Source organism: Dermacentor variabilis, chromosome 2, assembly GCF_050947875.1.
Source record: "Dermacentor variabilis isolate Ectoservices chromosome 2, ASM5094787v1, whole genome shotgun sequence".
Lineage (NCBI taxonomy): Eukaryota > Metazoa > Arthropoda > Arachnida > Ixodida > Ixodidae > Dermacentor > Dermacentor variabilis.
The window spans coordinates 236,819,656-236,846,673 of NC_134569.1; the positions used below are offsets into that span (position 1 = coordinate 236,819,656).

The following is a 27,018-nucleotide window of genomic DNA, read 5'->3' on the forward strand; positions in this document are numbered from 1 at the left end:
GGGCCAACTAGATATTTTGGGGTAGCCCAAAATCCAACTTAACGCTGCTGAGCGTCCTTCGAGTTATGAACACCTCGCGGGCTAGCGAGCGCGTCGAGATGCATGGCGCGTTTTCATTCGGGGGCTCACCGAGGCGCCACCAGGACTCAGGCGAGAGCTCGCGCGAACAAGGAACGCGCGCACGGGGCAAGCCTGCGACAGCGACAGCAAGGGCGACATCGCGGCGATGCGCAACGCCTCGCGCAACGCCTCACCCGCTGCTGCGTCACTGCCGGCGTTCGCTTTCGACCGACCACTCCGCTCGTCGAAGCGCGCTCGTGCCCGGCATTCCGGCTCAATCTGCTTCGAAGGGGCCGGGTGCGCCGAGAAAATCTGATAGTCGTCTAGCAAAGGCTAAGCATTCTTTGCCACCGGAAAGGCCATGGGTAGACGCGCTTAAGCTAGGAAAAGCAAGTAAGCAAAACTAAGACCGAGTCAAGCAATGCTTACGCACGCAGCTTCCTTCCTAAACGCGGTATTCTGTCTAACCACGTGTTGTCGTCTAACAGCAATTTGCTGATAATAGCTGAAACCTGGCTGACTGACGATATTGCCGATATCGAGGTTTTTTTTCTGATCTGTCGAACTTCCGCCTTTACCGGAAAGACCGCGAAATCTCCCGAGGTGGTGGTGTGCTAATCACCGCGCATCATCATTTATCGCAGTCGCTTGCAAACATTGAGACTTGACTTGGAAATAACATGGCTAATCTGCCGCGCTTCACCGCAGACTGTTCTCTCGGGCGTTTGCAACAGACCGCCACATAACACTCCACATTTTTCGCGTAAGCTTAATACCTCGAGCGAACTTAATGAAAAACACCCTAACCAAGAGATCCTGCTTTTTGGTGACCTTATTTTCCCCACAATTCAACTGGACTAACAATACTGCTTTGATCGTACAGAGTGATGCTGCTAAAGAATTTGTTAATGTGCGCCTTAATTTCAGTGTAATTCATCTTGTACTAGAGCCTACGCAGGTTACAAAAGACACGTCTCATGCACTCTACCTTATACTAACCAGCCATCCTGCCAGTCTATCATCGACAACTTACCTCCGTGAGGTAAGCGAGCGTAAAGCAATCCACGCCACCTTCACCTTTCAACCCATGCGACAACAAAATCCAACAAACCTACATGCTTATATGATAAAATGAACTACGAAGCTATTAATAATGAGTTAGGCGACTTCTTTTCAACCTTTGAGACATTATTCCCAACGCACTCACTTCAAGAAAACTGGACACTATTCAGAAACAAAATGAATGAACTCGTAAACAAAGAAATACCAAGAATAACTGTGCACACGAATCAAAATAAGCCCTAGTTCACCAAAGCAGTAAAGACGCTTGAAAACAAAAAAGAAACGTCGCTTCCGACAAGCTACGCGCCTTGGAAGCACCGAGGCACGGTCGAACTACTACATGACACAGAACGCCTACTTGAGTGCCGCTCGCACTGCCAAAAAAAAAAAAGATCTTTTTATAACGTCCGAGTTACCCTAGCTACTGACTCGAAACCCTCGGCAGTTCTGGAGCATTTTAAATCCTCAAGCAGCTCGTATTATCGGCGTGACGAATGCAGCAAACGAGACCGCCACGGACGCCGAGTGCGCTGATGTTTTCAATAGAGCATTCTTTTCCGTGTATACAAAAGAAACTACCACGCCAGACTATCCGTTATCTACTAACATAACATCGCATATGTCATCCATTGTATTTTCGATAGATGGTATACTGTCATTAAAGAAAAATTATGCACTTCTTCTGGTGTAGACGAAATTAACTCAAAGATCTTAAAGGGACACTAAAGTGAAAAATGAGTTCTGCAGCATCAGTAAATTACCGTTCTACAACACCAAAAACACCGTTCTTGCAACGATTGGTAAGCCAGAAAAAGCGCAAGAACGAAATACAGGTGGCGACGCCTGCTTAAGTTCCCGCACCTGGGGGCTGTGACGTCTTGGATTTTGATGGCATCATCTAGGGCCTACTAATCATATATAGTGGCACAGATTGGCTACATTGTATTCTAAAGGAACCAAATATTAAACATGGCAAGTTTCAGGAACCTTTATTCAGCCAACGCGGCCCAAATGCGAAAACGTACTTTGGAATTTCTGACGTCACGCTGACGTGCCGGCGCTAGGGTTTCGGCGCGAAATTCAAATACTCATACTTGGACCTTGATTTTCTCATCTAATAATCAAACTATTTTTTTTCAAATGAGTGCCTGCAGGATTCTCAAACTATGCTTCATTATTCTAAACTGATTTATTGTTTGTCTTTAGTGTCCCATTAATGTATATTAAGCATATATCCGCGGCATGTTTCCCTCTGTTGTTCTCGCAATCATTGTCTACAGGTGCCTTACCGGATGAATGGAAAGTGGGAAAGGTCGTTCCAGTATTCAAAGCAAGTAACAAAGACCCCCTTAAACTAACGCCCCATTTCATTAACTAGTGACCCTTGCAAAATCCTGGAACATGTCATATGCTCGCATATCATGAACTTTTTTTAGACTCGGTAAGCTTATTTCATCCTTCTCAACACGGTTCTCGTAAGGCGCTTTCATGTGAAACACAACTAGCTATCTTCCTCGATAATCTGTAGGTTAATTTTGACAACGTTCATACCGACGACATCTTTTTAGACTACTATAAAGCTTTTGACACAGTGTCTCATAACAGCTTACTAATAAAATGATCCGGATTGAATTTAGATTCCCACGTAGTACAATGGATAAAAGAATTCCTTCCTAATATTTCCCAGTTCGTCCTTGTCAATAACTCCTCCTCCAAACGCCTCCGCGTCGCTTCAGACGCCTCTCAAGGCTCAGTCTTGAGACCACTCCTTTTCCTAATATACATTAACGATCTTCCGCTGCATGTATCTTGTCCTATTCGCACGTTGGCTGACCACTGTGTGATTTTTCGTACTGTGACTAACATCTCTGGCCAAGAATCTCTCCACAATGACCTTAATAACATGCAAAACTGGTGCAACCGTTGGCAAATGGCCTTGAACCCTAACAAGTGCAAATTTATTTCAATTTCCCGCCGTCGTAATCCTTTTCTCTCCACTTACACAATCGCAAACGTCCCAGAGGAATCATCATCATCATCATCAGCCTAGTTACGCCCACTGCAGGGCAAAGGCCTCTCCCATACTTCTCCAACTACCCCGGTCATGTACTAATTGTGGCCATGTTGTCCCTGCAAACGTCTTCATGTCATCCGCCCACCTAACTTTCTGCCGCCCCCTGCTACGCTTCCCTTCCCTTGGAATCCAGTCCGTAACCCTTAATGACCATGGCTTATCTTCCCTCCTCATTACATGTCCGGCCCATGCCCATTTCTTTTTCTTGATTTCAACTAAGATGTCATTTACCCGCGTTTGTTCCCTCACCCAATCTGCTCTTTTCTTATCCCTTAACGTTGCACTCATCATTCTTCTTTCCATAGCTCGTTGCGTCGTCCTCAATTTCAGCAGAACCCTTTTCGTAAGCCTCCAAGTTTCTGCCCCATATGTGAGTACTGGTAACACACAGCTGTTATACACTTTCCTATTGAGGGATAGTGGCAACCTGCTGTTCATGATTTGAGAATGCCTGCCAAACGCACCCCAGCCCATTCTTATTCTTCTGGTTATTTCAGTCTCATGATCCGGATCCGTGGTCACTACCTGCCCTAAGTAGATGTATTCCCTTACCACTTCCAGTGCTTCGCTACCTATCGTAAACTGTTGTTCTCTTCCGAGACTGTTAAACATTACTTTAGTTTTCTGCAGATTAATTTTCAGACCCACCCTTCTGCTTTGCCTCTCCAGGTCAGTGAGCATGCATTGCAATTGGTCTCCTGAGTTACTAAGCAAGGCAATATCATCAGCGAATCGCAAGTTACTAAGGTATTCTCCATCAACTTCTATCCCCAATCCTTCCCACTCCAGGTCTCTGAATACCTCCTGTAAATATGCTGTGAATGGCATTGGAGAGATCGTATCTCCCTGTCTGACGCCTTTCTTTATTGGGATTTTGTTGCTTTCTTTGTGGAGGACTACGGTGGCTGTGGAGCCGCTATAGATATCTTCCAGTATTTTTACATATGGCTCATCTACACCCTGATTCCGTAATGCCTCCATGACTGCTGAGGTTTCGACTGAATCAAACGCTTTCTCGCAATCAATGAAAGCTATATATAAGGGTTGGTTATATTCTGCACATTTCTCTATCACTTGATTCATAGTGTGAATGTGGTCTATTGTTGAGTAGCCTTTACGGAATCCTGCCTGGTCCTTTGGTTGACAGAAGTCTAAAGTATTCCTGATTCTATTTGCGATTACCTTAGTAAATACTTTGTAGGCAACGGACAGTAAGCTGATCGATCTATAATTTTTCAAGTCTTTGGCGTCCCCTTTCTTATGGATTAGGATTATGTTAGCGTTCTTCCAAGATTCCGGTACGTTCGAGGTCATGAGGCATTGTGTATATAGGGCGGCCAATCTTTCTAGGACAGTGTTCCCACCATCCTTCAATAAATCTGCTGTTACCTGATCCTCCCCAGCTGCCTTCCCCCTTTGCATAGCTCCTAAGGCTTTCTTTACTACTTCTGGCGTTACCTGTGGGATTTCGAATTCCTCTAGGCTATTCTCTCTTCCACTATCGTCGTGGGTGCCCCTGGTACTGTATAAATCTCTATAGAACTCCTCAACCACTTGAACTATCTCATCCATATTAGTAACGATATTGCCGGCTTTGTCTCTTAACGCGCACATCTGATTCTTGCCTATTCCTAGATTCTTCTTTATTGCTTTTAGGCTTCCTCCGTTCCTGAGAGCCTGTTCAATTCTATCCATATTATAGTTCCTTATGTCCGCTCTCTTACGCTTGTTGATTAACTTAGAAAGTTCTGCCAGTTCTATTCTAGCTGTAGGGTTAGAGGCTTTCATAGATTGGCGTTTCTTGATCAGATCTTTCGTCTCCTGCGATAGCTTACTGGTTTCCTGTCTAACGGCGTTGCCACCGACTTCTATTGCGCACTCCTTAATGATGCCCATAAGATTGTCGTTCATTGCTTCAACACTAAGGTCCTCTTCCTGAGTTAAAGCCGAATACCTGTTCTGTAGCTTGATCCGGAATTCCTCTAGTTTCCCTCTTACCGCTAACTCATTGATTGGCTTCTTGTGTACCAGTTTCTTCCGTTCCCTCCTACAGTCAAGGCTAACTCGAGTTCTTACCATCCTATGGTCACTGCAGCGTACCATGCCGAGCACGTCTACATCTTATATGATGCCAGGGTTCGCGCAGAGTATGAAGTCGATTTCATTTCTAGTCTCACCATTCGGGCTCCTCCACGTCCACTTTCGGCTAACCCGCTTGCGGAAAAAGGTATTCATTATCCGCATATTATTCTGTTCTGCAAACTCTACTAATAACTCTCCTCTGCTATTCCTAGAGCCTATGCCATATTCCCCCACTGATTTGTCTCCAGCCTGCTTCTTGCGTACCTTGGCATTGAAGTCGCCCATCAGTATAGTGTATTTTGTTTTGACTTTACCCATCGCCGATTCCACGTCTTCATAAAAGCTTTCGACTTCCTGGTCATCATGACTGCATGTAGGGGCATAGACTTGTACTACCTTCAATTTGTACCTCTTAAGTTTCACAACAAGACCTGCCACCCTCTCGTTAATGCTATAGAATTCCTGTATGTTACCAGCTATTTCCTTATTAATCAGGAATCCGACTCCTAGTTCTCGTCTCTCCGCTAAGAACCGGTAGCACAGTACGTGCCCGCTTTTTAGCACTGTATATGCTTCTTTCGTCCTCCTAACCTCACTGAGCCCTATTATATCCCATTTACTACCCTCTAATTCCTCCAATAACACTGCTACACTCGCCTCACTAGATAACGTTGTAACGTTAAACGTTGCCAGGTTCAGATTCCAATGGCATCAAGCCTAAAGTACTTAGGCATAACCCTGCCCTACGACCTTTCCTGGAATACGCATGCGACTAACGTAATTTCATCAGCGAACATAACCCTTGGATTCATGAAACGTCACCTTCGTCGTGCTCCACAGCACGTCAAACTACTCGCATACAAATCATTTGTCAGACCACAACTGGAATATGGCGCCGTCATCTGGAACCCTCACCAAACATATATCATCAATGCATTCTAATCAGTTCAGAATCGAGCGACTAGATTCATCCATTCTTCATGTTCATATAAGATCAGCATTTCACTCTTAAAGGCAGAAGCTAGCTTGACGTCTCTTGCTTTTAGTCGTCGCATCGCTGCGCTCTGCATTTATCACAATTTTTTTACAGCTCCCTAAGCCACGCACCTTACATCAGGACATCATCTTCCCGCATATCACAGCGCACCAGCCATAAACTCTAAAATTCTCGTCCTCGAACACGAACTGTAAGTTTTCAAGCTTCATTTTTTCCTCGGGCGGCCAAAGACTGGAACGATCTGCCCTTCAATGTTACTGCCATCACATGCCATTCAGAATTTCTGGAAACTGTTCAAACTTGTATTTCACCGCAACACCTCCTTTTTCTTATGTATACATGTTAACCACCTCTTATGTAATACGCTGAATGGGGTCGTTAAGCTGACAAAAAAAAGTTAAATGAAATGAAACAGCAAGGGGGGTTAAAGGGCACCCTCGTCATAGTCCTTTGAGGGTACCAACTTCCTCCTCACTCCTCCTCCCTTTCCAATCAACGCAAACGGTATTTTCTAGGTAAATCTCTCCTCAAAAATTGTACACAGTTGTTGCCTAATCGCGTTTTTCACTGGTCGATTCGGAGCAGGATTTCTTGCTCCATGGCAACGAATCCGAATTTCACTGGTCGATCTGGATTGGGTTCGCGCTTCCCGCTGGTCGTTTCGGATCAACTCGCTCCGCGCCGGATCATCATCACTTGCTGCGCCACCGAGGCGCGGATTCGGGCGGAAATAGCTCGCGTCACTTCCGTCTTCAAGCGAAATCGGTATCCTCTCGGTACGCGCAACATTGCGTTGCTTCGCAAAATCGCTGCGTTCGGTGCGGCTGCAGAGCTCGCGTTTAGCGATGAGAGCTCGGATGACAGCAATTAAGAGGTGACTCGGATGTTGTACGAAGCCTTCTATGCACGTTGTCCATACACAATCCTTGCGGACGCGACATGGAAATGACGGACTCTGCGACTACCGCGGTCAAATTACGCACAGGGGACGGCGGCTTTGGTTGCCATGGAAACGTACAGAGCGGAAGTCGGATATGGTTTCCGGAACCGGTTTGTGTCACGTGTACGCAGACTTCCTGTGTGATACCCCGCGGAGCGTTTTTGCGCTCCGCTGGCCGATTCGGATTTGTGGAACCCGTGCGCTCGCTTGAGGATTTCAGCGGCCGCTCACGATCGACCAGTGAAAAACGCCATATGCCTTCCAGAACTCCCGGCATAATGCTGCGGTCTATGTTGTCACACGCTCCAGTGATTTCTAAAAAGTCGACATATAACGGTCTCCTTTCCTCTCTGGATATCCGAATACACTGAATAAGAACAAATAAGTTATCATCCAGACGCCTACTGATTCTGAAGCCATTATGAAGTTCTTCCAATGTGCCACTATTCTGTGCCCATGCTTGCAGGTTTAATTTAATCGCCTGCATTGCTAAGCTGTATATTACCGATGCAATGGTCAATAGTGAATGTGAATAAATTCTACCATTGTCCCCCTTACCCTTATAAATTCATTTTACTTTGTCGCCAGCTGTCTGGCATTCGCCTATCTTGTAAGCTTTTTTGTACTGCTTTCAACACAGCTTCCTTACTTTTAGGTCCTCGCTCATTAATAGGCCTGACGGGAACCTCGTCAAGCCCGGTAGCTGTGCGCTTCGAAATTTTCTCTTCGGCTTTCTTCCAGTAGAAGTTTGTCAGCACCAGCTCCTTTTCCATCTGGTTCCCGTTCACGCGCTTTCTTTTGCCGTGAGAGGATTCGGCTGTTATTTTACGAATGTAATTTAATGCCCTGTCCCCTTGTAGTTCGTTTAGATCTTCGTCTAGAATATGTTGTTGTACTGTTCCGGACTTCCTGGCTAATAAGTTTATGTGGTTCCAAAATATCCTAGGCGCTGTTACGAGTGCCGTGTAACACCCCGGGCAAAAAAGATGGTCAAAGACCATGCCTCATCGAAACGGAGGATGGATCCCTAATTTGCTATGGTTTTCTCGAGTGGTTGCCGGTCTGGCAGGTACCCCGCAGTGATTACAAGCCCCTTTGGGTGTGTGCGGCTCTAAGGGAGAACCCTTTTCACAAACTGTGCGACTCTAGGGGAGCACCCTTTCCGCGAACTGTCCGACTCTAGAGCAGACCCTTTTTGCGAACCAAACAGGAACCGCGGGTTGCCGCCAGAGGAGGCAAGCACGTGCAACATCGCCTAGGAGAAAGGATCAGCCGCCCATCGCGGACCATACTTGTTGTGTCGGCTGCCGCTCATCTTGATAAGAGCACTCTGCGAAGTGCGCATGCGCCACTAAGTGTTAAAAGGAGAGTGCCCCTTGCTAGCGGCCCTCTCTTTCTTGCCGAGCCTCAACCCACAAGCATGGGTCAATAAACGTCGTTCACCCGGAACTTGTCCGATCCTTTCGGCACGCCTGGCGCGAAACGTAACAATACTCAGTGCACGTGACCTTGACGTGAGCAAGATCCCGCCTACGATTTTAGCGGGCCTACTTAAGCGGCCCCGCAATGTTTGTTTTTTTCATTCTCTTCTTCTTCTATATCCTTCACCAATCATTGAATAAACAGTGCATGTTTCGCACTAGAAATCGTCTCGTCCCTGCCTGGTCGCCATGGTCTACCGGACGCCTGCAGCCTGCCGACAACGCCACGCTAACGAATAGTAACGCCGGCCGAGGTTCGAGTAACCGGCGTCGCAACAGCGCGGCCTTATTTTCCTGACGTATTTCGACAACCAAAGTTCCTTTTGCCTTTGCTTTAAGCAGCATTCAAACTATATATCATTTTCTCGCGGTATACTTCCTATTTTCTATCTCGTTCAACCTGCGGCAACTGCGTTTTTTTTTTTTTTTGCCTGCCTATGATCTCGTGATGCTTTTTTTCATCCATCGACCGCTTCCCGTATCTGCCTGTTCCACCAGCTCTTCAGTTTGATTTTCCCTTTCCAACAAGCATGTTGCTTCTCTTTCGTTATTTCTGTCGTCATTACACTTACAAGCTAACTATATTCCCATTCTTGGCCATTTGACAAGTTCATTGTCGGCTCTTGTGACTATATCGAATTTATATTATTGATTATAATTTGTGACTACACGAGGGGGCCCGCAGCAACGTCGACGCTATGACAATGATGACTAAGGCGATGGCGGCGTCAAGTTGACCGCGACGACGCGATTTAGTTGACTAACATCTAAGACTGCGAAACGCTCTCGTCGATGTCAGCCTGAGGATGGCTGCGACGCTCAAAGGCCGCGCTCTCCTTGGCCACACGTGTGAAAGTCCGAGTTTGAGCAGCTGATCACGGCCGCGGCACGTCGCCCTTTTCGTTTCATCCGTGTGCGCACGCCTGCCTTTGGTAACACGAATGTCGAACGCCTCTCGACATTAACATTCTTTTCTTTTTTGCAAATACCGTGTCCAGTTCACCGAACATATCGAGACCGACTTCATCTCCGTATCTCTTAGCATGCCACGAGAACGATTTGAAGTGTGCTTTAAGCGTGACGCTGAAGCTCGCTTTCCCGGGACGCTACCCATTTCCGCGGTAAAGGAAACACGAAAAAGCAAAAGCGAAAAATTACGCAGACGAAAAGCAATTGTTGGAACCCGTGTGAAGCGGTTCCATCCAAATGCTAGACAAATACCCCCACCACGTTCCTTCGTGTTTGGCGCAAGGGAAACCGGCAAGCGCACGTGCTCCAGCGTGACTGGTGCCACGCATGCGTGACAAAGTATTACACTGCGTTGTATCTCTCCATTTATTATTATGTATTCTAAATATACCTGCCGCTTCTTGGCCGATCCCCCGCAGTGGGTATGTGCAACAACCCACGCCATGTATGCACCTCCCATTTCTTCACCAATCCCCTCTTGTGGGCAGGTACCACTGTATGGAAATAATAATCATCATCATCAAGAACACGCGGACACGTTTTTTCGCCGATCCCGCGGTGTCGATACATATACTGTATCGTATGATAATCAAAATGATCATGTACCTGTAGCGGCCGTATGAAATAACTATAGTTGGTGTTGGCACGAGAGTAGTGTAAGTGTAGTTGTGACGTAATCAGAGCGTCCCGACAATCTACAAAACACCGATAAATTGTTTCTGGAAAAGGAGACAGGCGGCAATTTGTCGACCACAGAAAAAACATTTTTTTTCTTTTTTTTGCTTGTAACCGCACTTGAACTGGAAGTGTTGCTGTACGTAGTTTAAAGACGAACCTTTTTGTCCCAGCAGGAAGAATATCCGTCAGATTCGTCAGATCCGGATACAAACATTGAACATAATGTCAACGATAGAGGGATATCAGAAAAAGCACTTACACTGATGGATAAGAGGTTATTTTCCGGGAAGTACTGAAAATAAATTCTAGACTAAACCACACGTTCAAAAAATAGGCTGCTTGAACCACTTGAAAAAAAAAAAAACAATGTTATGCTGGCAGCTTTATGGGACTTTGAAACAGCACAATTTTTTAAAAGTGCGTAACAAAACGAAGTTGCAACATTTCGCGCAAACACGAGTTTTGGACTTCATGAAAGAAATACAAGCGAGAAACAAGTTACCTAACAAAGACGTGAGCAAGTCCCAGGTAACCACGTTGAAGCTGAATGAAAAGGTTGTCCTGCCTCATATATTCATATCGGGACCTCCGAATAAACGTAGCAAAATCTCCATGGATCTCTTGAAACTGCAGGCGTGAGCGACGCAATACCTGAAGGCCATACATGAGGCGGGCCACAGAAAAATATATTACAAGCTTCAGCACGACTAAATATGGACATACGTCACCAATGCCTAGTTTTGCGACGTGTTGCTTCGACTGCTACCGACCAGTGTGCGTTGCTATTTTGTTGCCGAGAGAGAGGTACCCCCCGATGCCACAGGTCCTACTGCCACTGAATTCATACAAAACGATTTGGCGTCGTGCACCATTGGCGGAATCAAAAACCTGAGCTTTCATTAGAATTTAACGCTGGCCGCGGATACCTTGGAATGCGCCCGAGTAACGGCAACGACAACCTGCACGCTCTTTTTATCCCCACAGAAACACGAAACGTCATCGGCATATGCCAGCACACGAACCTCGTTTGATGGCAGTATGAAGCCATGAAAATTTTGCTGTCGTACGATCCGCCAGCATAATGGTTCTAAGCGTAAGGAAAACAGCAGTAGGGACAACGGAAACCCTTGGCCCATTGGCGACTGCAGACAGATTGGCTGCGAGAGGGAACTTTTAACAAGCAACCTTGTGAGACCTTTGGCAGAGCAGATGCTTGTACCTTTTAAAAGCCGGAAGCCTATGTTAGCGTGCTTCAATACTTGAAACAGAAAATGATCGTATACTGTATCAAATGCTTTAGCCAAATCTGTCTCACGGCCACCTCGCTTGAGTCTTCTCTTACATGCTCAAGTATCGATCGCGCAATATGAACGTTTGTCTGTAGAGATTGTCACTTGGTATCGCAAGTCTCATGATATCCAACTAGTGTGTATATTATTAACTAATATGTCGGCAGATATATTGTAATCAACAATTGCAGAGGGATATCAGTCCATGCCTTTCAAATCTTCAGTTTTCCAACACCATTTCTCTTCGGTATATACCATTTAGAGTTAGGCCGGCAGATATTATAGTGTGCACGCTTCTATCTACGCATTCATTAGAAAAAAAGAAAGTATAGAGAAAAAATACTGACAAAATTATGCTGTCGGATTATCAGAGCCAGGAGTCTTGCTTTTAGACAAAGAAGCAATGCTTGCTGCTACTTCCTTGATCTCAGTATCATCATCAATTTGTTCCAAATCATCGTTATTTAACTGCGGTAAAATGGAAACTAATTTGTCAATTGAAGCACCATCGCTCATTCCGTAGCATTCTTCAAAAAGGTATTTTTTAATAATCCGTAAATGCGTCTATTATTAAATTTCGTTGATTTACAATACTGCCTCGATACTCAATATCAAGCACCTGTTTAGACAAAGCATTTTGACGTTCAACGCCAAGAAAGCGACTACAAGGCTTCGCTTCCAAATGAATACACCTACGCGCACGCACAAGTGAACCTCAGTATTCTAATGCCCCAACCACTGGCACGCGTCGGAAAGCTTCGGCACGCGCCGAAGCGCCAAAAGCGTCAAAAGCGTCGGTCGGGAACACGGCGAAGCGTGATGACGCGCAGCGATTACGTCTACTGCCGATGGTAGAAGTTTGCCGACGCGAGGCGAAGCTGCGCCGGCGTGCACCAATGAGAGGCTGCGACGCGTCGTAGGCGTCAACCAATCGGAGGCTGCGAAGCCTCCGGCTGATATGCCTATAATGGCCGCCCATGCGAAGGCGCCGGCACCAACGATCGTCCGAGTTCTTTGGACGCACGACGCGCGCGACAGTGTTCCTGAAAGACAGTGTTGTAATAGTAGGCCGACAACGACACGATCGACTGACCGACGACCGTGGGTTGTGGCAGTGCGACGTGGATCCGAAGCGACTTCCAACGACGCCGACTAATCCAACCTGCCCACTGGGTTCCGCCGGGCTCGGTACGATCGTCTGCTAAAACAGCCAACCGAATCACTATTGCCGCAACGCCTGTTTGTTGTGTATTTTGTTGTGCTCAAAACGAATGGAGACATGTTTACAAGCTCCGAAGTCTGGACAATCAGCACTCGCCTATCGCCGATGTTGTTAACGTTACGCGTAGGCCTAGCGCGCCCATCGAGTTCGTAACTGGCGAGTGAAGGAGAACTGAGAAACTCTAATAATAATAATAATAATAATAATATTTGGGGTTTTACGTGCCAAAACCACTTTCTGATTATGAGGCACGCCGTAGTGGAGGACCCCGGAAATTTTGACCTCCTGGGGTTCTTTAACGTGCACCTAAATCTAAGCACACGGGTGTTTTCGCATTTCGCCCCCATCGAAATGCGGCCGCCGTAGCCGGGATTCGATCCCGCGACCTCGTGCTCAGCAGCCCAACACCATAGCCACTGAGCAACCACGGCGGGTGTGAGAAACTCTGTCGAAGGAAATTAATTTTCAGGTCCGTTTGGTGCTGCAGTGATTTAAAATATGGCACTCCTGACGTCGTGTGATGTGTGATGTGGTGAATGAACCGTGTAGAACTTGGGGTGATCAACCGCGGCGTGTTTCGTGTGGTGTCGGTTGACTCAAGTTTCACGGGCAAGCTCTGCGCTGTTTCCAGTGGTAAAGATAACTTCCGAAAGCGAAATACACTAGTAGCCGAACTATAGGAAGTACTTACATAATCAGCCGTGCCGCCTGTTTCAGCTGACACTGCGCTCTTCTATTCGGCATGTGAATCCAGTTCAGTACAAGTTCATTGTACTCATTCACTCACTTCTTTCAAGTGCGTCCGTCTTTTGGGCTAGTTGGGGATAATTCGCTCGTGCAGCAATCAAGAACACTGACGCACTGAAGCATACGTGACAACGCAGTCATGTTTGAGTCAGTGTGTCCTTATAGTTGAGCACTGCAAAAAGAAATTATCTGTTTGCAACGTGTGCCCTGTGTGCAGTGCATAGCAGGACCTGCATCATGCAAGACCTATGCATGTAGCAGCGTATACCACGATTGCTTCGATGCCCGCTTCAGAAGCAGCAAGTACTGAGTCAATGAAACTGCAATTGATTTTTTTATCTCACTTTTTGCTTATGGAAAGTGTAGATGGTGTAAGTGCATTGTGGGGGAAGGTGAAAAGGTGTCATCAGTGTTTTGTGCAGTCGGTATGCTTAAACTGCTGGAATCTCTTCAGCCTCTACTAAAATGTTTCTTGCTGCGATACTATAAATTGTAGTCAGGACAAAGATCTACTCAAAACCAAGTTACAAATGCATCTGTGCAGAATGTGTTTGATTAACAAGTTAACACTTCCGCAACAACAATATGCCGATGCACAGCATATGTGCTTACAATAAATACATTCTGTAAAGGTGAACGACTGGGGGGCCTACAATATCAAACTTTGTAGTAGCACCGTAAAAGGTGCTGCCATGCGTATCAGTCACAATGAAACTGCTGCACGTCCAACCTTCTTCCTTGGAGGCACCTCTATAAAGACTGTTTGGGCCCTTCCCATTCTGGATGTAACATTTAGCTCTTCTCTCAACTTTTCCGCATATGTCACTAGCACTGTATGTAAGCACCGGCCCAACCTTGGGTTTGTGTCCCGTGTCTCCCTTCCCTGATGACCTAAGGTTTTGCGAGCACTCTACACTTCTATCATTCTGTCACGACTTGAGTACTGCTCATCAGTATAGTTCCCGTACCAAACACGCGGAGCTAACAAACTTAAGCTTGTTCAGCGCCGGACAATACGCAACCTTTACTCCCGTCTTTTCGGTTGTCACAAGCTCATGCCAGCCTTCGAGGATTGCCTCAATCCCCTCAAGTAGCACACCCTGCAATACCAGCGCAACATTGCACTAGTCTATACTGCAGGGTGTTTGACGACTCTCTGGACAGCACTAATATTTCTTCAGTTCGTCTGAACAAGTGGTCAGCATAGCCTGAGCCCTCATCGTGCCTCTATGGCCCGACACCACAACTCCATGATTATATCTGGCATGCAGAGCTTTCTCTCCACCCCCCTGGCGATTTGGATTCTCCTTCCTTGGAACCAGACTGAATTGGCACTCCTGTGTGTTGTGCACCTGTCGAATGTGTGCGTGTGTGCCGTGCTGTGTTATTGAGCAAGTGTGTGTGCACGTGGAGGGAAAGGAAGTGTCTTCTGCATCCTGCAAATTCCTGCTCTAGATGGCTGGTTATCAGATGCTCTAACATACAGGCATCAGCCTTCTTTTTAGTCTAGCGTGCCAAGTTACCACTAAGATTATTATTATTATTATTATTATTATTATTATTATTATTATTATTATTATTATTATTATTATTATTATTAGAATCATCACTTTGACCACATTGATTGTGTTGAAGCCAGCGTGACACATAATTCAAAATATTTCTGGAGCTTTGTGGGCTCTCTCTTTTAAAGCGAGTGCCAAAGATGTACGTCTTCTTCATGAAAGTAGTGGTGTTGTCTCGAACACTGCTGATGCCTTTGCAGAACATTTCTGTTTGCTATATCGTGTGAAATATGCTTCAAGTAACCTTCCTTCTCAGTCTGGCACAGTGCATGCTAACAGTCAACGAAAACCTTGTTTCCAAGTATATGAAGTGCCTGAAACTTTGCCTTAAACATTCCCTTTCTTGTGGTGTTGATGGTATTTCCTCCACAGAGCTTAACCCTTTGAGACGCTGTCTACACAATTGGGCAAAGCAGGAGCGTGCATCAATAGCAAAAGCACTGATGAAACTAATGGTATTTAAAATGTGTTTCATACATGTTGAAACACTTATTATTGGAACTGTGCTGAAATTTTGAATAACGTGCAGAATGTTTTAACAAAATGAGTGGAAGGTAGACGTCTGGGTGTTGTTACTCTGTGTCAGTATTGTTGTAGCTTCGACGGGGCGGCCGGACGAAAGGTTTGCGGCATGAGGCCTAAACGGCCGGGGCGCGCAGCGCCGCAAGAGCCGGACTGCTTCAGTAGGGGACCAGACAAAGAATCTGCTTTATTTCTCCGAGGGGAAGCAAGAGACAACTTGCAGCGTTTAACGCTGAGTGGCGCCCTGACGTAAACGACCCAAAACCGAAACCAGAAGCTAACACAGGATACCACACGTATGTTGTATGTAGTGGGTTCACTTCTTTCGTTGTTTTTTACAATGTCGTGCACCAGGTATAATTTTCAATTGGCTGGATAAGTGCTTTTCAAGCTTTTCAAAACACGAAATAGTACATGTTCTCATATTTTGTGTTCCTGTAATGAGCTTTCGCATGGATTCGAAATTTTGTAAACTTGACAAAACTCGCTAAACAATTGAAAATTCTTAATCTTTTCTCCAGCTGTACACTTTCTATGATTCTGAAGATGCAAGAGATGTGGTGAAAGCAGCTTTTCAATCAACGGGATAAAGTGGCGTCTGAAATGGTTAAGACGTATGGAAGCATACTTGTTCCCTGTTCTCGCAAACATCTTCAATAGTGCCCTAAAGTCTAGTACGTTTTCTAGCACTCGGAAGGTAGCATGGACATCGCCCATGCACAAATCAGGTGCTAGATGTGCAGTTACTAACTGCCGGCCTATATATATCCTCTGCAGTGCGTTAAAAGTGTTTGAATCGATATTGGATTCCTTGCTTTCTGTTAGTGCTAAGAGCATTTTAATAAATGAACAGCATGACTTTGTGTGCCGACGACTTAAAACTATTTGAAACTGTCAACAGTGTTCACCACTGCATCGACTTCCAAAAAGACATTTTTTCACTCTCAAACTGGTGCAGAAACAATAAGTACTGTTAAATGCTTCCAATACTATGGCATTAAGTTATATGCAGAAAACGCACCATGTGAAATTTTGATACCTCCTACGTGATGCTTGACTCCTTAGGATCGATGAAATCAAAGATCTTGGTGTGTACTTCGACAAAACGTTAAGCTTCTCTTCACATAGATACTAACACAACATGCAATTCACGCGCTTGGAATTGCATGCCGTATATTGCATGATTTGCACTCGCCTGTTGTGTTTCTGAAATTCTGCTGTGTGCCTCCAACTACTAGAGTACGCCTCTGTAGGAGGGTGTGCAACGAGCAAATCTAATTCGCACCTCATTGAAACCATCCAGAATAAATTAATATCTATCTTAAAGCACCACTTTTGCCATTCTGGCGAGCCCAGTTGAGCCTTCTCAAATATACTTCAACTCGCACGTCTAGGTTCAAGACTTAATCACACCTTTTGTTCCTGTATAAGGTGGTTCGTGACATTATACATTCCCTAAAGCTTCTTGATCATATGCATTTGTTCGTGCCGCAACAGTATACCAGGTAGCATTCCACATTCATTGCCTGGCCGTGTTGCAAGATTGTGCTATATAACATTCGACTCCAAAACATACTACAGAGTTCATTTCTTATGTTTTGTGTATCTGTAGATAATCACGTAGGATTAGCTCCCTTTTACTCTTCCTCGTTTCCTTTTTCTCCCTATTTGTTTTTCTATCATGCATTTTTTTTGCCTACCACATTCATGTTTTCTGTACATTTTGTCTCACATATTGCTCGTTAAGTGCACCAGTACAAAGGCTGTCTAGCTGTTCCTGGGCACTACAATAAGCATTTGAAAGATTGTTTATTATCGGAGTATAAAATCGTACTTTTTAAGTATGTACTAGTATACTACTTCAGTGCATTAGCTTCTGTGCAATTAAAAAAGGGCATGAATTAAGAAAGTGCAATAATAATATGCTATGTGCCTGATCATATGCATTGTGCTATTAATTTTTTCTGAGTTTTAATAATGGCTTGCTATTGTATCCAGTGTTGTGCAATAAAATAATATGCCACAGCAATTATTGCGTGCCTCTCAGAACAAATTGAATATATTTTTCTCAGTAAACACATCATAGCAGGCTGAAAACAAATTCCCATTTTTTGTGTGGTGACGAAGTGCATGAATTGTGAAAATAACCTGTTTACATATTTCTTATATTATGCAAATGAGCTGCTTCCATACATTCGAATAAGCGCTTCAATAGTACGACTTGGCAAAAGGCAACGAAAGACCCCTATTAAAACCTTCCCAATTCTCAAGCTTTTATTATCTGACGGTATGTCATTTCATTAATGTACAGAAAGACAAACTTGACCTGTGGAAACCAGTTACAATAGAACATGGCCCTTACACTGTGAAAATGTTTTCTAGCAATACACTCAATGTGAAGGCCACCGGATGCGGTGTTGATGCATCAAAACAACCTAGAATAATAAAAGTGCTCCACGGGCTAAATTTTACAGAATCAAGAATAGCGGGGGAGGGGTGGGGGGAGTAAGCTAGCTACGAATTACATAAATTTTAGCTATACCAGATTTTTTTTTGTGAGTGCTACAGGTGTTTCAATTCTTTTTTGCTGCAAAACCTACTTTTTCACGTTTACTTCATGCACCAACAATCAATTATATTGACACGGAGGCTTTATCTGTATCCGGTGACCGTATTTCACCGGCTAAAACATGTTAAACGTTATCGCTCGGTGCAGGATGCGCCTGAACGTAACGGAAGTTTCGCGAATGTTATCGATGGTACTGTCTATTGTCGACGAACCTTGTTGATCTGATTGCATACGCGATACGAATTGTGTAGTAGTTTCCGGAAGGCGCGCGGGCACCAGCGAACACGCTGTAACTTTCGACGACTGGTACACGCAATCCGACGCGCTTGAGCAGCAGACGAGATTTTCGACGATTGCCGACATTGCTCGCCGCTATCGTTGCGATTGAGTCTGCACTATTTTTCACCGTCACTACGACGTGACAATATTTTCAACACAGATTTTTTCAGTGATACTTTACACGCCTAATTCTTACATAGATGGCTGTGCAATGAGCTACCAAAAAATGAAATGGTACGACAGTTTTGGTATGATATGGCATCGTCGTGCAGGTGTTTGCAAAGCGATCTTGCAGACAGACGACGTTCGTGCGATGATGTCGATATTTTGTGCACTATTGTTACCTAAAAAAATAAAAACAAACTGTTGCGGCAGGTGTATATTCGTTAGTCAAACGTCTTTTTTATACCTAAAAGCGCAAACAGATCACTAACTTATTGCTTCAAGCTTAGTTTACAGCAGGCTCTTTTAGGCCGGACTTTGACGGATCAAGACAAAATAGTCCAGCAACAGTGCGCCGCAGCCGAGGAGCGAGCTTCGGCGCGCGTCAGAGCTTCTGTCCAGTGGTTGCGCGCCCTCTTCCTCCGACCAACGCGAAGCGAAGCGTTCGCTTGTCGGCGCGCGCCGAAGCGAAAGAAAGAAAGTACGACGGATAGAAAGAGACATGTAACGAAAGAAATAACGAAAGAACCTTTCAGTAGTGCATTAGGTGCTCGCATATGACGTTGAAGAGATCGACCTACGGTGCCATACGTTTAGTTCACACTGCGTTTCATTAAGCCTCGCAAGAAGTCTCACCCCTCCGATCGTATAGCTTAATGCATTACCACGTGGGCAGCATGCTTTCGCCTTAACGTGTTACAGGAGTGTAACACGCTGCCGAACCAAGCCTGTGGCATGTGGCGTGTTTCGCGTCCAAGCCTTGGGGTGGCGTCACCATCGAAACGACGACAGCGCACCGCCGGTAGCGGTAATCGAAACGCCAGCTAAGCCTTTTTTATGTAAAATTTATTTGCAACTCGTCAAACCAGCACGTACAAAAATATTTCTATCTGAAATTATAAATCTTTCGAAGCAAATTCAGCTTAAATGCTGAAAATTTTTATAACGTGACTTCTCAAATGGTTAACTGCGAGAGAGCAGGCATTCTGGACCAGAAGTCGAACAGTCGCGACAGAATTCGCCCTTGTGAAAGCTACATGTTTTCGCTCAAACAGGAAGCACTGGCTCAAATCAAGTTGCAGTTTATGAATATTGCGAACGAAGTGACGTGGCATCTTCAGCTACAAAAGTGGAGGAACTTTAGCAATATACCAGCGTGCGACGGCATTATGTGGTCGGATGTGTTTCTTCATTCAAAGGCGGACAGCTTGCGTTCACCAGAAATGCGTGGCGAGACTGTACGTAGTATCTTTCTGCATATAAACAACTATGCATGTTACGCACTAGTATATCTTTGAAACGCTATTCATGTGATTCTTATTTCATGTAAACATCGATGATGTTATAATAAAGCTGTTTATTGGGAGCAAGTTAGTGTGATTAGCGTCGTGATTTCTCTCGGCCTATGAAGCAGTACCAACCTTCAAAGGTACGTAGGAATATATATAAGTGAGTATATATAAAAGGTAAATAAGAATATATATAGTGGGATATACCTGGCCAAAGCAAGCGGGCAGCGCAAAAGCAGAAGCAGACGACGCTGGTATCGGTCGTCTGCTGTGCGGTATTCCTCACAAGCGTCATTGCGCTTTCGATACGCATGTAACTTTCTAAGCAACTAAAAATTATTCAGACGTCGCCTGTCATTTTTAAATTTAGATTGTAAGGGAATAATATTCAAAACATTATCTATTATTAGTAAGTAAACATTTTTATGGTATCAGTGCAACTACCGTTAGAATTCAGGCGGCGCTAGCGTCGCCTGCGAAAATCGGCCCCATTAGCCCTATGGGAATGTAACGGGCTTGGCCGAACCTTTTCTGCGCCCACTGCCTGCAGTACGGCTTCCACTTTCTGAATGTCACCTATCCACTGACCCACATATAAACCTTCACGCTCATGCAAATGGTGAAACTGCTTGTGTAACTCTTTTGTACGTTTTCTTCATTTAAAATTAGAATATAGATGATTCCACATCAAACTTTTGCAGGTTTGCAGGTTTGCAGTTTGCAGGTTTTGCGCTACATGCAAAACCTGCAAGTGCGCTTCTTCACACACATTCTTCGACGACACCAAGATGGCGGACCTCAGACTAAAATCGTAATTAAAGTATCTGTATGCGAGTCATTGATACCAAATATTCCTGGCACCGTCCGTTCCTCGCACCGCCCAAGGTTTCAGAACGTGCGTCTCAGCTTTCATGGCGCTACTAAGAGGAACGCAGCCATCTTGGTAAGAGAATGTTAGCTCTGTGAGAAATTCTCCTTACGGACACTTGCATATCGTATTTCATCCTGTAGTAGGACTGAACCAACATTTCTTTTTTTTTAAGCGTGTGCAGTTGGTGGTACGTTATTTTCATACCTATTACATCACGCATACGTCTTGTGCTCTCAAAGTTAGTTAGGTGGGTTCTGTTTATTCCTATTTGTACCGTGCTCGGCTCAGTAAATACCCGGACGTAAGTCAGCACTTGTGTGAGTGCTTCCCCAAGTTTATTCACAATAAAAATACTACAGCGCAAAGAAATAAAGACAAGTACGTTAGGACACGTTATATCCGTTACTCTGCAGTACTCGATCACGTGCGGGGCAGAAACCTGGAAGCTTACGAAAAGGGTTCTACTTAAATTGAGGACGACGCAACGAGCTATGGAAAGAATTATAGGCGTAACGTTAAGGGATAAGAGCAGATTGGGTGAGGGAACACACGCGAGTTAATGACATCTTAGTTGAATCAAGAAAAATAAATGGGCATGGGCAGGACATGTAATGACGCGAGAAGATAACCGATGGTCATTAAGGGTTACGAACTGGATTGCAAGGGAAGGGAAGCGTAGCAGGGGACGGCAGAAAGTTAGGTGGGCGGATGAGATTAAGAAGTTTGCAGGGACAACATGGCCACAATTAGTTGGAGAGGTATGGGAGAGGCCTTTGCCCTGCAGTGGGCATAACCAGGCTGATGATGATGATATCCGACAACGACAGGGCGCGAGGAAATAGCCCAACTGTAGGAGCCTGGCACAAGGCACCAATGTGCATATCCACATGCCGCGGGCATGCACACCACACCTTCGGGAGCCCTGCCCAGATAGTCTGGCCTTCGCAATGACCGGCACGCTGACTTGGCCGAGTGGAATCCAAATGCCATGACTGTCATTACCGAGCCTTGCTGGACTTACTGCACGATGCAGGGTTGCATTGATATTTCATAATGTTTACAGCGAAACAGTCAAGGGGAGCTGCGCAGTCGTCGTTCTCTTGCGGCGGGGCACTCGGCGTTAAAGAGCAGCAAGCAACGCAACCTGCGTCGAAGCCCCGAATTTACGACATAATTATCAGTGATTACAATCTGAAGATTACATCGCACACACCTCACCCGAACATTTTTGGCGCTGTCTATTCTGGCCAGCAATCCCTAATTTTCGTCCCTAACGTCGCGCTTTACGGGAACCACGTTGCCGCCCACCAAGACGTGCGGTGGCGAAAGCGGACAGCGTAGTTCGGCAACGCACTCTCGGTGGGAACCCCCGAAGCGGCCGTGCGCGCGACAAGGGCGTCGGCGATGAATAGCCATTAAGAACCGAAAGGAAATGAAACCCTAGTACTTACACCTCGTACAAAGCTGTGAGCGCCCCCTCGTGTTCAGTTGTGTTGTCTGCTTTATCCGTGTCTCTGATTGGCGTACAAAGTTGTTTCTTAATGCTTTAGCATTAGAAGTATCAAAGAGGAAGAAAGTGTATATGTGGGAAGCTGGTCACGTGGTGGAGGTAAAGCCGGGATGGGCGAGCTTAAAGATGTATGTATGTATGTATGTATGTATGTATGTATGTATGTATGTATGTATGTATGTATGTATGTATGTATGTATGTATGTATGTATGTATGTATGTATGTATGTATGTATGTATTGCGAGACAGCTGTTAAGCCTCAACGGTTTATTTCGCAGCTCGCGCGCTGAAGATGACGCTGACCATGATGATGAATATATACAGATGAAGAAGATGAAGGGGTAATATAATAATATAATAATAATAATAATATATAATATAATATAATAAATATAATATATATATATAATATAATTATATATTATTATTATTATTATTATTAATAAATAATTATAATTAATATTATTATTATTATTATTATTATTAATATTATTATTATAATAATAATATAATAATAAGATATATAGTAATATAATATATATATATATATAACATTTTACTGCAGTCTGAGAGGCGTTTCCTCGAGTATATATAATCAATCACGAGGTGTTCCTCAAGGAGCTGTCACTTCACCATTACTATTTAATATTCTGATGTGTTCCATTCCTCTTCATCAAGATGTACAAACATACGTATACGCAGATGACATTGCTTTCTTCGCATCAGACAGTGATATTCACTCTCTATATTATCGACTGCAAAACTACCTCAACGCCATAGAAACCTGGTTAAACAAAATTCGCCTTTCACTTAACGTTAGAAAATCCTCGATATTGGTTTTCCCTCTTAACAATCCCGTTAATATATCGATATCCTATCGCCTCGAGACTATACCTCAAGTGGAGTCGGTGAAATACTTAGGTGTAGTATATGACGGTTCCCTCAACTGCCTCGGCCATATTGACCATATCGTTAAAAAAGGAGTACGAGCAGTTGGTATGCTACGTAAGCTGTGCAATAGTCGGTCCGGAATGCGGAGAGATCCACTTTTAATGATATACAAGATGTATGTGCGGCCCATTTTAGAATTTGGATGTGTTTTATTTTCTGGTGCCCCAGCTTATAAATTACGTCCCCTTGTTCTACTTGAGCGGGAAGCCATACGACTGTGTTGCGGATTACCGAAATATGTTGCCAATAACATATTACACCAAGAAGTCAGGTTGCCTTCAATATTGTGTAGATTTCGGTTACTGACGGTGCAAACAGTCTTGAAATTGTATGAATCCCCTATTAGAAGATTGAAATACTTATTCATTTCTCAGCCTGCACTTTTCTTCGGAGTACACTGGCATCGTTTTCATACACCACAGGTCGTCTTCGTACAAACATTGATAAATCCCTTAAATGTACGTCTCTGGGAGGTACCGCCTATTTGTGATGTGCGAGAGAACCTAGAAATTATATATTTTTTTTATTCATTCATTCATTCTTTATTTACATCATATTTTACAAAATACAAAAGCCTTACTGGACCCATAGCCATTGGCTAGTCCCGGGTCCGTAGTGAACTTAGGCTATAAAACGCAACAGGCGAGCACACAAAAGATAGATAACTCAGACACGAAAGTAAATATAACTCAGCGTTCTTTTATCCTCAACGCGCGCGAGCAACAAAACGGACATAATACTTAACAATGACATTGACATTCACAACTTGAGCAATTGACATGTACAACTTAGGAATCTAAATTAAAGTAGTTTCTTTTTATCGACTGTATTTTTCAAAAAAGTATTTTCTCACAGCAGACCTAAAGTTACGGGCTTCTTTTATATGTATTGGCAAAGAATTCCAAATAAGTACGCCGTTAAATTCCACGAGTCTTCTCCCGTACAGATTTTGACATGAGGGCAAATTAAAGCACTGATTACTTGCAGCTCTTGTATTTCGTAACGGGATTTTAAACAAGGTAATCGGAAGTGGATTATTGTTTTCGATAATACTATGAATTACCTCAGCAGTTTTCAATTCATACAATGCCTGCACTGGCAACACATGCAATGAGCTATACAAGTACGTACTGGATTGTGTACACCTAGATGAGGTAATAATTCTTAATGCGCGTTTTTGCAGACGGAATACAGGCTCAAGGTAAGTTGGAAAGGTGTTTCCCCATGAGTCAATACAATACGATATGTGGCTCTGAATGAAGGAGAAGTACAGAATGCGTAGGACAGGATATCCGAAACATTCACGAGCCTTAAGAAGAATATAACATCCGTAAGCAAGCTTAGAACAAAGGTGTCTAATGTGAGTTTTCCAGTGCATGTCTGAATCAAAGAAAATACCTAAATATTTGTAGGAGACAACTTGTTGTAGTTTAATGCCACGTAATGATATGTCCAGTATTTCAGTATTGAGCTTTTTCTTCCTGGAATGAAAAACTGTATACTTAGTCTTAGTAAGATTAAGGGTCAGTTCATTAGACGTGAACCACTTAAAAACATTATCTAATTCTGCATTTATTTTATCCTGTATATCGGGCAGACTGTCTCCAGTAAATAGAAGAGCGGTGTCGTCAGCATACATCAAAGCCTGTGAATGCCTAAGCGTTGCAGGGAAATCATTAATGTAAAGTGAGAAAAGCATGGGCCCAAGAACGGAACCCTGTGGCACACCAGTTAGTACAGTTTGTAAAGTAGACGTATAATTTTTAAGTATTACTTGCTGTTTGCGGTTACTAAGGTAGCTTCGAAGCAGGTTCAGGATTTTGCCCCTAAACCCTAGATTGTTAATCTTGTTCAGTAATATCTGATGGTCAACTGTATCGAAGGCCTTTTTTATGTCTAGATAGACAACGACCGCAATTTTATTCTGCTGAAGAGCCGTATTAAGTAGGTGCGTTAGGGTGAAAACTGCAGTGGAAGTTGATTTCTGAGGTCTGAAGCCGTGTTGGTGGGGGCTCAGTATATTGTATTTGGATATGAATTTGTTTATGTGCACAGAGAGTATCTTTTCAAATACTGTGTTGATCACGCTAGTAATAGAAATCGGCCGATAACTTGATGGACTAGAGCGATCTCCGTCCTTATAAATCGGAATTACTTTTGCTATTTTTAATTCTGAGGGATATGTTTCGGAATCAAGGGAATGATTAAATAGGCGAAGGAGGGGACCCGCTAATATGTCAATGTTGTCCTTAATTAGCTTAACAGGTATTTGGTCCAGCCCAGCTGCCTTAGTTCTTAGCCCATTAACAACTGCTATTATTTCATCCACTGTGATATCCTCAATTACCATAGTATTCACCACTGATTGGATAGGCTGCGTACATTCGGTGAGTTGAGGAAGTTGGTTTGCTAGTTGCGGTCCTATATTTACAAAATACTCATTAAATTCATCAACTGTATCCTGGTTAAGTACATCAGGCAACATACGCTGCTCTGAACGAAGCCCTACTGCGCCTGTTACAATATTCCAAATTTTACCTGAGTTGCCCTGAGCATTGATGATAAGAGAAGAGTGGTATTCTTGTTTTCTTTTACGCATTAGAGACACCGACAGGTTCCTGAAGCGCTTAAACTGGCTTAGACAATAATTATTGGTTTTATCACGTTTCCACTTCTCGTGCCATTTTTCTTTCTCCTTCAGTATGCGCAGGATGTCGCGAGTCATCCATGGGCATATAGGTAGGTGCAACATATCGACCCGAGAACTTGTGTGTGGTGCTCTGCAAGACTGCACTCTGGGAAACTGTAAAGAAGCTTCTATATTCGTTCCTTATGTAGGTATCATAGGTATCGAAGAAGTTTACTTGCCGCAGGTTCTCGCGAACTAATTGATAGTCAATATTTTTCTGCCGTTCATCAGCAGATATGTTCGCAGATATCTTTCCTTCGATTTTGACGGCTAAAAATATGGGCATGTGATCGGCTATTGGATCTAGGTAAGTTCCACCCCATCTGTTACATGGGATGTTCGTAAGCGCATGATCTATTAAAGTGCTTGAACTACCTGTGATACGCGTTGGCTCTGTTATAAGATTGCATATGTTATATGACTGTAGAAGTAAGGTGTAATTGTTAGTTTCTCCAGAAACATCTATATTAAAGTCTCCTACAATTACAACACGGTTACTTTTTTTAGAGGTTAAGATTTCTATAATTGATTCAAGTTTCTCAATAAAAACTGAAACAGCAGAACTGGGAGGCCGGTATACCACACCGACCGTTATACCACACTCAATTTTGATAAAAAGTGCCTCAATTGTAGGGTCACTGATAGTAAGGGCAGGAAGGACTTCAAAATCAATACTTTCTTTTATAAAGAAGGCAACACCACCTCCTCGTGCCCTTGAAACTCTTGGCAGAGAGGAAAGTTTGTAGCCTGGTATAAATGGTGATTCTTTATCTTTGAGCCAGGTTTCCGTAATAGCGATCAAGTCAAAAAGAAATGTGTGCTTTGATAAGTAGGCACTCAGTAAGTTCAGATTTTTTTGGATACTGCGCACATTGCAATGAAAAACTGAGAACACATCTTGGTGTTTTATTAATTGATCAACTTGATCCCAACTAAATGTCATGATGAAACAGAAAGACAACGAGAAGATATGGATAGGAAAAAAAAAGAAACTATACAATGTGAGCCA

At 44.0% G+C, this 27,018-nt stretch overlaps 1 protein-coding gene across 4 annotated transcripts in view; it reads right to left on the reverse strand.

The window, feature by feature from the left end:
• The window catches only part of LOC142573162 (glycoprotein-N-acetylgalactosamine 3-beta-galactosyltransferase 1-like), a 208,954-nt gene that overhangs the window by 140,176 nt on the left and 41,760 nt on the right, over nucleotides 1-27,018 (reverse strand). Inside the window, exon 1 of one of the 4 annotated variants that reach the window (XM_075682721.1) lies at nucleotides 10,057-10,125. The exons of the other annotated variants lie outside the window; for them this stretch is intronic. Coding sequence (XP_075538836.1) covers nucleotides 10,057-10,125 — 69 coding nt within the window. Of the gene's footprint in view, nucleotides 1-10,056; nucleotides 10,126-27,018 lie in introns of those variants that run through there. 4 annotated transcript variants of the gene reach the window in all.